We start from the raw sequence: 17022 nt of genomic DNA on the forward strand, positions 1-17022 counted from the left end.
GGAATACTGTAATATCTGATTGTGTAATTAGTTCATTAATTAGTTACCTAACTTAGTATTGAGCTCTGAAAACCCCTTGAAATTAGGCCTTTCCACTATGATAAAATCAAAGACTACCATCAAGAACACACAACGCATTAGTTACAGCAATTACATGCTGCAGGGTGAGATCTGCTTACCCTGTTACTTGGTTCAGGTTCAGAGGGAAGAGAATTTTAGGAATTTGGGACTTGCAAAGATCTGATCCGCTCTCTAATCCTCATCGATTGTGAATGTTGAGTGATCAGTGATGACTGGTATTCATTTTCAATGGGTTTACTCCCCTGCCTATTCTAAAAATGACCAACATATATGCTCTTTACTCCTGGGCAAAAAACACAGGGCTACTGCTAATGTTGCAAATTTGTATGTGTTCAGACTAATATTAAAAAAAAATACACAATGTATATCACAGGGTATATCAAGACAAGTATATGAAAAAAGAAAAAAAAATCTGCTCCATTAGCTCCAACTCAGAAGTGTCTCTTAGTAATAGAAAATATTTCAGGCTACACAAATGCCTTGTGGATGAAATCATTAGCATGACAGTACAAAAAAACCTCTTGCAGGGGGCTCACAACACACAGGGCTGACCTTCACATACCATTGATATATTGCTGAAATCCACAGGGAAGAGGTTTAAAATCCGATTTGTACAGCTAATATCAGGTTTCCCCAAGTGCAGAGATTTCATTCCTGGACACGTGCAGTGCAACAGCGGCAGGATAAACCATGACACCTTTGCTGGTTACCTGATTAGCCTTAGGGCAGCTAATTAAGATCAATCAGTAGTCTGGATTTATTTTCCCTTAACTAAAAATCGGGAGGCTAATTTAATTCCTTTGGACTTGAAAGGATTGGAGGAAGTCCCATACAAATTCTGCAGGAATACAGCTTTCCAATGACATTTTATGTGGCTTAAAGTGTGCAGCTTGTGCAATTGCAATAGGATAATTGTATTTTAAGATATATACTTAAAAAGGACTGCATTTCGAGATTTTCACACGCAATTATTTTTCCTGTCTATTAAAACAATGGGTATTAATGAGGAATCAGAGATCTGTTTGCTTATCGTGGGCCTGATGTAGAGTGATTTTGCTGGCAAGAATAATTAATTTTAAGAGACCACTTAAGTAAGCTCTGTTAAGCTAAAGTACCAGGCAGTAAGATTACTTTGCAACGGATATCATTAAGTCAACAGAAGACAAGAATGGAGGATAAGCACCAATGCCAAGCCTGTAGAGAGTACAATACTGAGAAAGGCCTTGTTCACCACAATAAATCAGAGAAAGTGTCTGCGAGGTCCAAGAACGCTTATAGTCTATGAACGTTGTAGAGCACATTGCCAAATCTCCCATCCTAAAATAATCTATTGCAGTCACACTATTAACATTTTAAACACACGTTCAATAAGGTAATTTAATTGTCAACCATAATTTTAGGAATCAGATACCAGTACAGTAGGTTAATTCACGGTTATATTGTACAGCTCTATCAAAATTCTGTGTAGTCTCAACCTGCTCAACCTCAACCTGCAATATGAGTGCATTGTACTGTACCTCCGCCCCAAACCAGAGCTGCCCTGCCAGGTTGTCATGCCTTATTTCTTCAGGGAACTTCACGCAAAAGTCCCGATTCGCCCGGTCGCTGGAAATACATTCATCCATGATTTGGTTTATGATGTTTAACACGTTATCCTGAAACGAAATGAAGAACAAAATAACAATAATGATGAAACACTGTCCTGAAGAATTTCTCTGCAGTACACACAAAGCAGACGTTCATCTACTGCACAATGGTACATTTGACATGAGAATAATAATTAAAAAAAAAACACATTAAAAAAAGCAGTTCATAAAAACAGACAACCTGAAATTCAGTCTCAGACGAAACACTCTAGTGTGGCACTTTAAGTTCCATGCCTGGTTTCAGCCAGCCCATTAGCACCAATCCTGGACTAGCTAATGTTATCTTAGGTAAGGTAGTTCAAGATTACTGCTAATCAGGCAGGGTCTAAGAAACTAGCTCTAAACATTTCAAGTTCAATTATAGGTTTAGACTGGCAAGTCACAAGTGATATTGTCAGCAGGGTTCCCAAGGAAGGTGCAATGTACTGTAGCTAAATAAGGAGTCAACAGTAGCTCTAATTTGGGTTGATAATATCTTAAGTTGAAATGAAATGAGTAAGAAAGCACCAATAGCGTTAGTTGGCTAGTGATACAACCCTTGTTTGTGGTATTGTAGGGGTCACTCTTCCCTTTGGAGTAAACTGCGGGAAAGTCATTAAACCAAGGTCCTGTCTATTTTATTGACAGCAAAATATCATCAAAAAAGGCCATGTTGCGAAAAGGGAAGTGTTGCAATTGCCAGGTGTCGTGGCTAAAATCAAACAAAGGTTTAAAAAAAAAAAAAGAAAATCAAAACAAACAAAACATAAATGCTGAATTACCTGCTGTGGCTATTTTGCTTCCAAAACAGTCCAGTCCTTCCAACTCCTTGGGAGAGAGATTGAAGGACAACTTTGGAAACAAGCACAGTGGATTCATCCCAAATACAGTAAATATATTCTCTTTTTGTCATAAAATTTGAATTGGTTTCCAGTGACGGGGTCACTTACCGGCAGCACTACACTCATCGAAAAAAGAGAGAACTAATCAAGGCCACTGGCACACATGTATCACAATAATGACTAACAAAAGAGTTTTACAGCTGTCCATGTTATAATCTTATGAACCAAAATATTGTGCTCACAAGAGCTGGCACAGCTGGGGGCCAAGCTGCTTATCCACTGCCTGTTTTTATTACTGCTGCCAACTCCTTTTACACTTGGATCCTGGCCAGGCTTTTCGTTTTTTTGGCACTGCAGTTAATCCTCTGCATTTTAACACAGAGTTGCTTATATAAAAGCGAGGCAGGCTCAACACAGTTCCAGCTGCGCAAGACAACCTTTCTCAGCTGCATGCTGTAAAGAACTCGAACTGTAAAGAACTCGAGTGACTTATTGCGTGACGTATCAACAGATTTCCTTTATAAATGATCCCTTCCTAACATCAGAAGGAAAGCATAGAGCTCTACTATTGCAATATATTGTATATCACCGAGTAGATAGCTGCACCCCTAATCAGAATCAAGATTTTAATTAGCAAGGGAAGAGTGAAGATATTTTTTGCAGCTTCAGTGCCTCAAATCTTATCCCTCGCTCTATTCCTATTTCCCAAAACATTCATTAATAAAGTTATAAAAAATGATAAGGCAAATGGGTGTTCAATCTGCTAGCTCTACATGTCACCTTTGCAACTTGAAAGTGGATGCTGAAGACACCAAAACAGTGTAAACTGAAATGAAAGCTGCATTCATCACACTCAATGCCGTGACAGTGATAATGGAGAGGGCGGGGGTTTGGAACAGACTGAGCGGGGACTTACGCCACTACAATTAATGACGACAGCAATATTGGACTCATTTTTGCATACAGTACTGATGCTAATTATTCCAGATAATTATTTTCTGTTTTTTTTTTTTTTTTTTTTTTTATTGTTTATGATGATGTATTATTTCCTTGTTTATTCACAATTAACATTCACATTTGCCAGATACTAAAAGATTTTGTTGGCTCAAGAGTTATGGGACTGATTAATTACTATATTAAATTACACAAACCTCACACGAAGCAAACCACCAAATTAATTTTACTCACATTTGGCAGGACAAAACAGATTTCAGCAGTTTCTTTGGAACCTGGACACTGCAGAAAGGACATAACTACTGTACATGTTCCTCTTTAATATTATATGTTCTCTTTCATTCTCAATTTTTGTTTCTGCTTAGAGAAACAGAGAGACCTCATTCTAAAAATGGGGACCCTTAAATGCAAAGTGCGTCCTTTTGTCTGTCCTTCTGTTTGTCAATCTGAATATGACCCTCGTTTTGATTTTGCACCAGTGTTTAGCAAACTTTTATCATGCACTCCAAGTCTCCTACAGATGTTTTAGATTGCATTTGACTACAGTCTGGTAAACTCTCAATTGTATACAAACATGTGTCTTTGACTTGCTGCACGCTTATCAATCTCTGTATGTGTGTGCACTGGTTTTAACCTCTGTGTCCTGAAATTACTCCCAACAGCTGAATTGTTCAATATGGTTTACAACCACTGGTGTATCATAACCACAATATATACAGTGCCTTGCAAAAGTATTTAGACCCTCTCACAGGTTTTCACATTTTGTTGCTACACAACCTACTCTACACATTTAAAGCAAAGATCACTAATATGAAATAAAAATTGAAAAAGTCATGATTGCATAAATATTCAAACCCTTTACTGTGGCAAACCTAAATTAATTCAGGTGCACAAAATGACCTTAATGAGCCACACAATTAGTTGAATGGCCTCTATCTGTGTGCAATATTAGTGAATCTCATGATTTCAGAATAAAAGCACCTATCTCTGAGGTTTCTTGGTCAGGTAGTGAATTTCAAGCAAAGACTGAACCATGAAGACCAAGGAGCTTTCAAAGTAAGTCAGAGATAAAGTCATTGAAAAGCACAGATTGAAGTCTCTGGATATCTCTGAGCACAGTCTACTCAATCATCTAGAAATGGAAGGTGCACTACCGCCCAGACACTGCCTAGATCAGGCTGTCCCTCCAAACTGAGTAGCTCGGCAAGGATGAAACTGGTGAGGGTTGCCAATGTGAGGCCAACGACAACTTTGAAAGAGCTACAGAGTTCAATGGCTGAGATGGAAGAAAATGTGCATCAGTCAACAATATCCAGAACACTTCACAAAAGTAGCCTGTATGGCAGGGTGGCAAGAAGGAAGCCATTAGTAAAAAATAAGCCATCTCAAAGCCCGAATGGAGTTTGCAACAAAGCACCTGAGTGATCCTGCAAAAATGTGGCAAAAGGTGTTGTGGTCAGACGAGACCAAATTGGAACTTTCTGGTCTAAATGATGCAGACCCAACACAGCACATCTCCCAGTCAACACCATCCCTACAGTCAAGCATGGTGGTGGCAGCATCATGCTATGGGGATGCTTCTCCTCAGTGGGGACTGGAAAGCTTGTTAGGATTGAAGGAAAAATTGATGGAGCAAAGTACAGGCAAATACTAGGGGAAAACCTGTTTCAGTGTGCTAAAAAAACCTTAAAACTGGGGTGAAAATTCACCTTTCAGCAGGACAATGATCTAAAGCACAAGGCCAAAGCTACAGTGGAGTGGCTTGAGAAGAAGAAAGTGAATGTCCTTGAGTGGCCCAGTCAAAGTCCAGACTTGAATCCTATTGAGAATCTGTGGAAAGACTTGAAAACTGCTGTCCATAAGCGATTCCCAAGCAACTTGAGAGAGCTTGAGCAAATCTGCCATGAAGAACAAGCACAAATTGCACCAAGCCGGTGTGCAAAGTTGGTAGAGATGTACCCAAAAAGACTTGCAGCTGTAATTGCTGCCAAAGGTGCTTCCACCAAATATTGAGTTGACGGGTCTGAATACTTATGCAATCAACATATTTCAGTTTTTTTGCTCACATTTACTGTAACTTATCTTACCCTTAGAAGTCTTCAGTTTGAGCATTCAAGTTTTGAATAAAATATTAAGCTTAAAAAATGTGTATGCATCATTTTGTTATTTCACAAAATGGGACACCATAGGAAGGGTCTGAATACTTTTGCACAGCACTGTATAGTGGGGTGTGCAGTGTTTGTCTGTCAGTCCATCCAACTGTCTATCTACATTGAATATATCTAGCGAACTGCTTATCCAGTTGTAAAAGATACATTATTTAGAACAAGTTATTAAGAGACTCAGAATCTGGAGGTCTATAGCTCACATAAAACAGCCATACATCAAAATCAGCCACGCTCAGGTTAATAGGTAGTATTGCTTAACTAATACTAAATTTAAAAAAATTCAACTCTTGGAATAACTACTTCAGAAGTAGACTGAATTATATAAAGTAACACCACTTAAAATGTTACAAATACATGAATATCCTTGATGCTTCTGTCACCGTTTCTAATATGTCAAATGGAAAGTACAAATACATTGAAATTTCGTTGGTTTTTAAATTTTAACCCTAAAGAAGCTTAGAAGGAATATATATATATATATATATATATATATATATATATATATATATATATATATATATATGCATAGATTAGGGAAATATATATATATATAATATATATATATATAATGGGGGGATTACTCAGCTCACAAACAAGAAGGAGACTTGTGAGTGGCTTGCAAAGAACAAAAAGGTCAAGAACAAAAAGGTGAATGTCCTACAGTGGCCCAGTCAAAGTCCTGATCTCAATCCCATTGAGAATCTGTGGCACTATTTGAAAATTGCAGTCCACAAGCGTCGTCCAACCAACCTGAACAACCTGGAGCAATCTGAACAACCTGGATCTGCCAAGAAGAATGGGCCAAAATCACTCCGACACTGTGCAAAGCTGGTACATACTTACCCCAAAAGACTTAAAGCTGTTATTGCAGCGAAAGGTGGCTCTACCAAATATTAATGTGTGGGGGTTGAATACTTATGCAAGCAATATATTTCAGTTTTTTATTTTTCTTAAAAATATTTCCCAACATAAAACCAATGTCACCTTACAATAATTGATTTAGAGTTTCAGTGTTTTAAAATAAAATATCAAACAGAACGAAATTTCAATGTACCATTTGTAATTCAGTAATATGAGTGAATTGGTCAGGGGTCTGAATACTTTTGCAAGCCACTGTATGTATGTATGTATATATATATATATATATATATATATATATATATATATATATATATATATATATATATATATATATATATATATATATATATATATGTGTGTGTGTGTGTGTGTGTGTGTGCTTATATATTAATATCAAAATTATTAAATCTTAAACTTTCAAACTATTTGCCAGCCTTTCCGATCAAGAGCATGAGGATTAGGAGAATTCTGCTTCTTTCCTGAGCAGCTTTATTTTGTTGCAAATGTAGAATCAATTGCAGCATTTGTACTGTGTGTTATCCCTTTTTCCAGCTGTTTGATAGAAAGAGGAAGAATGACAGTCACTGCTTGAGCAGAACTCTCCGGCTCAAAATTTGTATTTACTCATCTTTTCCAATCAATTTTCTACCTCCCATTAATTTCCCACCTTCATGGGCCCTGCAGGTTTCTGGTAATGTATAAAACTACACCACGCTGTTTTGTATGGGAGAGGTGTTCTTTTCAGTTAAAGACTCAATGCCTTGCTATGCTGTCCACCTAATGAGGCACATGAAGGCCAGCAGGAACAGCTCTAGCCAGGCTGGAATGTGAGCTCCACACTCCACACAAGTGGCACGACCAGGTAAGCACCAGGATGCCAGTATTTTCACACACACTATGTATTTTTGGTAACAGATTTTTTATTTATTTATTTTTGTAGCAGTAATTACAAATTTTGAACTATGTAAGTACAGTACACAAATGCAGTTATTGTTGTTATGTTATTACATATGAACTTATGCATATTTGATTTCCATTACATGAGAATAGATGTTGAACTTCATGCTGATTTGAGCTTGGCTCTCGCCAAGATAAGCATCTCCATCCATTTGCGTTGTTTTCCATCTGATGATGTAGATATCCTTCTGTCTGGTGTTGATTGCTGAAGTGTAACGCTGGCTCCAGGGATCAGCTCATTTTGCCTCACCAGCGCACCAGCACACACCACAGCTGTGAGCTGGCTCTGGGGATCAACCCAGTGTGGTCTCCCCAGCGCATAAGCATGACAACCGTCTGGATTGAGTTAAGTAGGGTACATCTCTGGGGTCTCCAAGTGGGCACCTTCCATCCTCGGTGTTTCACTGACTAGCCCAAGACACCTCAAGAGGGCTCAACAGTGATTCTGGCATCCCAGCATCACCCCCCTCCATCCCCCACTCAGCTCAGCCCAGCTTACTTACCTGTACATCAGTGTTGCTTTCTTTCTATTGTGCTTGAGATCCCCCATCCAGAATCTTTCCGTCTCAACCACAGCCAGTTGCTGCTCCTTTCTACTGCTTCAGATAAGTTCTTCACTATGCAACGCAACTCTTGGCCACTGAACCCGAAGTCTCTGAGAAACCGGGTTGTAGAGTGTGCCACAAATCCTCGACAACCCACCTCCACTGGGTAAACTCGGACTCTCCATCCTCGCTGTTCCACTTCAGTTGCTAGTTGAGCATGCATTTAATTGAGAATGCACCACAAATGTTCATAGATAAAGATGTATTTTTTCAGTTATCACAGATATCTGTGAAAATTTAAAAACAAACACAGCACTGACGTACTACTGGAAACGCTGAATTTAGGAACCTGGCGGACTTTTTAGTTTGCTTTTGATAAATGACTGAACACACTGCATACAGCTGCATGATTTGTTAACTGTCAAAAAAAACCACAAAAAAACAGATGCATCAAAGATCGAAATTATACATTTTTAACATGACAATGCAATTTTTTCTGCTTTAATAAATATATCTTTAAAATTGTGAAATATCTTGAAATATCAATTTTTATGCTGTGAAATGGGCATTATTTTTACTGTGAAAAACAGCCCTAGCCTATCCACACAGTACTATAGTTAATCCACTGATGCGGATGATGCTGCTACTGCTGCTGATGATGATGATAGCAGAATTATCCCACAAGCTCCTGAAGGATGTTTATCATCATGAGGGAAGTAACCACAAAACTCAATGAATGTTCATGGGGCATGCTGTTTATATAGCAAGTGCATGGTTTGAAAAAGAAAAGTATTTTAAATACCATATTTAACAGCTGAATTTTGAGAATCACTTAATCAAGCTCTGCAGGTCCTTAACAACACAGAGTAATCTGGAACAGTGCGATTTGCCCAGTCCTTCTGTTGTTGGATTTGAATAAATAAAAATTAAACAGTTATTCAACGCCGGATCTCTCAAACCACTTGTACAATAATATATTCCTGAATAGTGTACAGTGTTGAGAAAACGTTTGTGAACCCCAATGACAACTACGGAAATTCCATAGTTTTACCATGATAGCATTCTTGAATCAAAACCAGTCTTTTCTTAAATATCCAATAGTGTTTATATTAACCAATTCCATGTCTTCTGAAACAAAATGATGAATTAGACAAATAATGAGTAATTAAGATTCAGGGTATCTTAAAAAAGTGAGGGAACCCCTGGTTTTATCAGCTCAATTAAGGGGATAATTAGAATCAGGTGTTTAAATAATTAGGTAGATCTTCAGTGGTGAGTTTGGGAGGCCCCACCCTATATAAAGATCAGAAATTTTGTGAGTTTGGTCTTCACCATAGAGGTGTGTGGAAACATGTCATACCACAACCAAAAGAAATCTCTGAGGACCTCAGAAAAACAGTTATTGAAGCTCATCAGTCTAGAAAGGATTACAGAACCATTTCTAAGGATCTGGGGCTCCACCAATCCACTGTCAGACAGACCCTACAAATGGAGAAAGTTCAAGACCACAGTCACTCTACCCAGGAGCCGTCTTCCTACCAAAATATCTCCAAAAACAAACGGGAAAATCATCAAGAAAGTCACAAAGAACCCCAGAGTAACATCCAAAGATCTGAAAGCCACTCTCGCTTTGGCTAATGTGAGTGTTCATGACTCAGCTATCAGAAAAAGACTGAACAAGAATGTGTTCATGGACGGATAGCCAGGAGGAAACCACTGCTCTCTAAAAAGAACATTGCTGCCCATCAGATGTTCGCCAAAGAGCACATAAGTGATCCACAAGACTTCTGGAACAATGTTCTCTGGACAGACATGTCAAAGGTAGAACTTTTGGCCTCAATGAGAAACATGATGTTTGGCGAAAACCAAACACTGTGTTCGAACAGAATAACCTCCTCCCAACCGTCAAGCATGGTGGTGGGAGTGTGATGGTTTGGGGCTGCTTTGCTGCCTCAGGACCTGGACGGATTGTCATCATTGACACAACCATGAATTCTGCATTGTATCAGAAGATTCTAGAGGAAAATGTCAGGCCATCCATCTGTGAGCTAAAGCTGAACCGAAAATAGGTCATGCAGCAAGACAATTATCCTTAACATACAAGCAGATGTACAAAAGAATGGCTGAAGAAGAAATTCCGTGTTTTATAATGGCCTAGTCAAAGTCTGGACCTAAACCCCACTGAAATGTTGTGGCAGGACCTGAAGTGAGCTCTCCATGCAAGGAAGCCCTCAAATGTCACAAAGTTGAAGCAGTTCTTTAAGGAGGAACGGGCTAAAATTCCTCAAAACCGATGTGAGAGACTGACCAACAGTTACAGGAAACACTTAGTTGAAGTCATTGCTGCTCAAGGGGGGTGCCACCAGTTACTGAATCTAAAGGTTCATATACTTTTTCACACATGGATATTGAACGTGGAATCATTTGTGGATAAATAAATGTTGAAAAAGCATCAGTTTTGTGGCATTTGTTTAATCAGGTTATCTATCTATTATTAGGCCTTAGACTAAGATCTAATAACATTTTAGATTTGAAATACAGTACCGATCAAAAGTTTGAGTACACCTGCTTGAAACCAGGTTTTTCATGATTATCTATGCCTTTTATACTATAAACTTGTCTATAAACAGTTAATATTTCATTATATTATACATGTACTCATATAAGCTGATAATCATAAGTGAATTGCATTCAAAAATATAATTTTTAAATGAAAATGTAAATCTTGTCAATTTCAATGAAATGGTCACCCAAAGCAAGGGGATTTCAGTCTGAAGCCCAAGTCAGTTAAAAGTCTGAAATGTGTATAACACTGTGTTAGAACACTGGCCTAAGTATAAAAGTGTCTTTGTTACATGTTCTCTGAGTTAACTAGCATGTTACCTAATTAACCTTTAGTCACCAATTATTGTTAACAGGTGAGGGTCCATGATTACTATAAATATAGGTAGCATAGGCACAAATTGGTCATTCCTGAATGTAAGGGAGCAGAAAATAGCAAAATACGCCCAGTTAAGCAAAGAACAAAAGACTGCTGTGGCCAAGACCATCAAACGATTTGAAGAAACTGGCACTCACGAGGACCGAACGAGGTCAGGCAGGCCAAGGGTGACTTCAGAATCAGAGAACAAGTTCATTCGAGTCACAAGTCTGCAAAACCAGCGATTAACTGCCCCTGAAATACAAGCTCAGCTAAATGCTACTAGAAGTACAGATGTTTCAACATCAACTGTTCAGAAGAGATTGTGTGAAGCTGGCCTAACTGGAAGAATTGCTGTAAAGAAACCATTGTTAAGAGTGCAGAATAAGAGGAAGAGACTTGCCTGGGCCAAAAAACACAGAAACTGGACATTTGAGGAGTGGAAGATGGTCTTATGGACCGATGAGTCAAAATTTGAAATATCTGGGTCCAACCACCGAGTATTTGTAAGATGCAGAGAGGGTGAGCGCATGAGTTCTGCATGTGTGGTTCCCACTGTCAAGCATGGAGGAGGCAGTGTCATGGTCTGGGGTTGCTTTGCTGGTGACAGAGTTGGTGATCTTTACCAAGTCCATGGAAAGCTCAACCAGCATGGCTATCATAGCATACTTCAGAGGCATGCCATTCCATCAGGATTACGGTTAGTTGGGCAGTCCTTCATTCTTCAGCAAGATAATGACCCAAAACACACCTCAAAGTTGTGCAAGTACTATTTGGCGAAGAAGGAAAGTGAAGGACAACTCAATCTAATGACCTGGCCTGCCCAGTTTCCAGACCTCAATCCCATAGTACTTGTATGGGACGAACTGGACAGAACAGTCAAAGCAAAGCTACCCACAAGTGCTCTACATCTCTGGGAATTGCTACAGAAGAGCTGGGAAGACATGTCGGGTGATTTCCTGCTGAAACTTGTTAACCGAATACCTCGTGTTTGTGAGGCTATTATTAAGGCAAAGGGTGGCTACTTTGAGGAATCCAAGATTTAGAGACAATTTTCAATTTTCTTGAACATTGCTTTGGCACTGTATGTCATTTAATCAAATCAGATGATCATTTTTTGTAGGTCAACCAGAGACAGATTTGATTATATACAAGTTACTAGCACTCGTACTTTCCCTTTGTCTCTGACTGCTGGAGCTCGGTGCTGTTGATAAATAAAAGGATGACTTACCAAGTTCTTGCAATCAAGGTGCATTCATTCACTGGCAATAAGCAGAGCTACACATGGAGCTTTCCTACTACTTTTCGTTCAAACACTGGTTGATTACATACAGAGCAGGTAAAGTAATGCGTACCATGTGAACACTGGGTGTTCAGAACCCTTTAATGAAGTGTAATTAATGTCATTTAAGATGGAAGTTTCAAGCAGGCTGTCCCTGGATTCCTTGGTGAACTCCAATCTGAAAAGCCTGTCATGTTCAGAGATCACAGCTAACCTGCATGATCATCTTATGTTCATTGATTTTTTGAAACCCCAGGATGACCGGAATCGTGTTCTAGTTCCCATTAGTCCTTTCCAGTGGATGTGCAAGTGTGTTTGTTCTTTCTTTTTCCTTTTAAACCAAATAATAAAAAAGGCAAAGCAGCTGGATCTTTCTTTCTGCAAGGTCAGTGCAGAATCATACTGGAGTCTGCTCTGTCTTTTTGCAGGACAGAGAACCATGGGTCATGTATATGCTTTATATACTTACCTGCAAGAAAACTTTAGGGTACTTGTGTGAATATGCTAGGCACATGAAACAGATTCTAAAAAGCCTCATGCAATTTAACATTTGTGGCTATGTGTTCCTTTCCTCTTAATATTTTAAATTAATTTCTTGTGTGGTCTATTAAAGTCAATTATAATCAGACAATCATTAAGTTGCTTATTTTGACAATTTTCAGTTTAATTTCCTATGCACAACAAATCAAAAGCAATGAGGTATTCTAATAAACGTACACATTAATGTACATTAGATGGTTTGAGATACTGACTGCTGGTTTAAAAATATATAAAAGTATACATAAAAGTATTGCAGAAACAGGACTCAGAACCCTCACTCAAAATGATTGCAAATCTCATAAAACACAGATAAGACACAATACAGTTTTACTTGAAATACAAAAATCTAACATGCAAAGTCAAATAATTATTCTGCCTGAAGCACCAATTCTAGTACACAATGGGCCAAATCTTTCACCCGACGTGTATGCAACATACTGAAATTAAAAGTAGTTGTAAGTAATCTGTAACTTCTTGGCCACTAACTATTTCCCCATGCCTTAGTGGAGACATCAGTTATGAATCTGTGAGTAATTGTTATCGCCGGACTAATGGACTGCACTGTGCTTGTCAAGGAGGAGTAGAAGGAGGAGCTATGCTAGGGTTCTTAATGCACCACTGGGGATTCACACAGACTGGTCCCACAAGGGGATTAGTGTGGGTGAAGGGATGATCCAATTCAATTGATATTCACAGTTTTTGTGTGGGATTATTTTTATTATTCAGAAACACGAGAGGTGGTTCTGACAGCCACTGGAACTTCAACAGTACCAATTGTTAGATTATAGTAACACACAGCTATTGTAAACCTGCAAGTGTATCCATGATAAACTGGCTAATTTCCCCATAAACACAGATCACAATGTTCTTTACCGTATATGGAAAGGCATGTGAGAAAGTGAGGTGTTGCATGGGATGTTAGTTTATAATTATCCCCAGTTCACAAAAGGGATTTAGAGAGTCTTACTGCAAAGCATTCCTCCTACAGTCTTGATTGGTCAAGGTTAAAAGTATATATGTGCATTCAACTGAATGGCCTTTGTTTAAGTAAAGCAGAGAACACCTACAGCTCTAAGAATGTGTTTATCATCATGGGGTCTTGAGGTAAGCCGTCTCTGAAATTACATAAATAAAAAGCCGCAAGTGGCATTAAACCTTTATAATTCAGACCGAGGTGAGATTTATAAACCGTAGGCTTCTTTTCTTCAATTCCAAATCTTTTCTTGAAGTCCACATTTTTGGGTATGTGTCTATCTAAAAAAAACTGACATCAATGTGCTATGCTTCAGAAACAAACTGCTGTGCAAATTGGTGCCTAGTCCTGCCTGAGCTTTGAGGAGCTGGGGGGGGGGGGCAACCCTGACCTTATTAACTGCCTCCCACTGATAGATGCTGGGGTCTGCAGAGTTTTTCAAACGGTGCTAGCTTTTAATTACTTCCTTTAACTCTGCAGCCCGCAAATAACTCCATGCAACAATTTGAATCAGATTAACCTAAAATAGCAGGATCTCTATCTCTCATCATTGGGGGGGGGGTGGGGGTGGGGGGGATTAAATATGCACAACACCCGCCTGATTCAGAAAGAAGACACTTTGCTGTTTGCACTACTTCTTGGCTCAATTCCCCACAGCCCAGTCAATCTAGCTGATTATTTGGCTCAACCCAAAATAAATTGCAACAGAATTTCTTCCACTTGTATACATTTCAGAAAGGTCCCCCGAGCAACATATCAAACGTCTACCAAAATCTAACATCTACGACATGAAATCTGTTCCTGGAGTTCACACATATTTTGCAGGTACACATATGGAGACTTGGTATACAGGTTGTGGCCTGAAGCTGCAAAGTAAGGCAGCATGTAGTAGTTTCCAGTTTCCTGTGCCCTCAGCTTTGATGAATCTTCAGAGAACATCTATCACGTCCAAGTACAGTACCCAGACACCTGCTGTATGCAGGTTCTTCATAGATTCTTTCTCAATCTCATATCTCCAAGATTCTATCTAGTGCTTCTGTAGTTTATCTAGTTCCTCTGTCGTTTCTTCTTTCTGCTCAGCAGCTGCTTCTTGGGGGGGGAATCTCTTCAGGTCCTTTATCTGTGTTTCCCATCTGGAGTGGCAGGAGGTTAAAAGTACTGGCTGCCAACGCTGTACTGAGAGCTGCATCAACAAGAAAGTGCCCTTGGGTAGCTCTTGCAACTGCCTTACCACAGCATTGTTGGCATACACAACTTTGAGGAGTCCCTGGAGATCAGATGCTGCCATCAGATGCTCAATGCATCCTAAGAAGTTAATTTCAATATGGAGACCCCCAGTCTAAAAACAAAATATTTCAAATTACTACCTTTGGGCTCACTCAGAAATATCACCAGGGCTTTCACCACAGTGGTAGGTCAAATGTTATGACTGGTGTGACAGTGGTGTGGATGTTGATACGTCCGACTGCAGCTAAGTCTCCTGCTGTTGCAGATATTTTTGGCACTGGTTTGTGCCCAACATGTTTGTGCCAATAATACCCAGGCCATCAGTCCTTCTGACATTGTGGTCAACAATGTCTGCAACATACTAAACAAAGCTCCCTGCTATCTAACCTGGTATGTCTGTGCCTTGTTTGGTTGCAGCTCTCCGTTCAAACTTTTGGAATTCCGAGTAAGATCAGCAGAATCCGTGGGAGAGAAGAGAGTCGATTAGGAACCTTGATGCAAAATGATGATGTATCTGCATCCCAAGCACAAGCTGAAGTGGTGCCAAAAGGATACTAGATCTTATTGCTTGCATGTTCTTGTCCAAGTGATGCCAGCTTTACATCAACACCTTTATAGCAGTGTGACCCAGTGGTTAACCAGAAGGTCCCCAGTTCAAATCCCACTTCTGCCACTGACTGACAACCTGAGAGAGTCACTTATCCTCCTTGTGCTCCATCTTGCGGATGAGATGCTAACTCAATGTCCTATTGTAAGTGACTCTGCATATAATACACAGCCTACCTCTGTAAAGTGCTTTGTGATGATGGTCCACTATGAAAAGTGCTATATAAAAATAAAAATTATTATTATTATTATATTATTATTATTATTATTATTATTATTACTAAAATGTTTAAACAGCTTTGTAACTCAAATACTGGGCAGTCGATGTTAAATCAATAAAAAAAAAAAGTCACAGTTTGAAAAACATCTGACAGATCTTTCAAGTACTGCAACAAACCACAATCACAACCAGTTTTACATCTTCAGATAGCATTGAAGATTATTTATTTATTTTAACTACCATTGCTGACTGATGTTTACTTACAGACATGGCAAATACAACTACAAAACAGCAAAAAATGGGGAGGATTAGAAAACTGGATTTCAAAATTACTTTTAAAATATTTCCACCTGGTATATTCTGGCAGACTTTTAGTATGTTGTTTTGGGGAACTCTCAGAAACACATACAAGTGAAAAAAATTCTGTTGCAATTTGTTTTGGATTAAACAACAATTTGACTGGAATACAGGAAGGACGAGCTATGCTTTTGGGCCTTTGGAGACACAATAAACAACAGCAGCATTATTGTGCCCCCAGCCCATATTCATCTCAAAGTTTCTGCCTGTAAACCATTATGTAAAAGGTAGAAGAAAAAATTTGGTTCCCATCGCGACAACTTATAGTTAAGGATGTGTAAAGAAGAGTAGGTCGCATCTTAAAATTACAAGATGGTTAAAAGAATTTAATTCTGAAACTAATCTCTTACAGTAGTTGATCAAGGCGGTCAGTACAGGTTTTATGACATACTAATATGTGAATTGTAGTCACTTTATAACCCTAGAGCAGTTTTGTCTAATTAATCCGTTTGGAAGGGTGCCAGGGTTCAGTATTAGCCAAAGATATTATTAACAAGGCAGCTTCTATAAGTGGATGAGAGGTAGAACCATGGGTAATGATAGAAAGGCCCTCCTCAGTCTTCACAAAAGGAACGAAAACCACACACACACACAAGATGAGCTTTAATTTATGCCTGCGTCCACTATATGTGTACCTATTACTAATCAAACAAAGTCACAAACATTTAGGATCAATAACAAATATTTTTAAAACAAGACAATATAGCCCACCTGGACAATACAGGATGACCCTCCTTGTGGTAAAGAGAAAGAGAGGCAAAAGCGCAACCTCAGCACTTGGATTAAGTAACCCGATAAGCTGCCTGATGGTCACTTCTGAGAGCATGTAGACAGATCAGTTGTTTTCTACTGGGATGTTACGAT

The 17022-nt window shown here is 38.9% G+C and overlaps 1 protein-coding gene across 4 annotated transcripts in view; it reads right to left on the reverse strand.

Annotated features, from left to right (window-relative positions):
* Window positions 1-17022, reverse strand: part of LOC121330837 (lateral signaling target protein 2 homolog) — a 125078-nt gene that overhangs the window by 29038 nt on the left and 79018 nt on the right. For all 4 annotated transcript variants that reach the window (XM_041277697.1, XM_041277687.1, XM_041277714.1 and 1 more), the window contains exon 3: window positions 1599-1736. In XM_041277697.1, coding sequence (XP_041133631.1) covers window positions 1599-1736 — 138 coding nt within the window. The remainder of the gene's footprint in view (window positions 1-1598; window positions 1737-17022) is intronic.

The sequence above is a fragment of the Polyodon spathula genome, chromosome 2 (genome assembly GCF_017654505.1).
Source record: "Polyodon spathula isolate WHYD16114869_AA chromosome 2, ASM1765450v1, whole genome shotgun sequence".
Lineage (NCBI taxonomy): Eukaryota > Metazoa > Chordata > Actinopteri > Acipenseriformes > Polyodontidae > Polyodon > Polyodon spathula.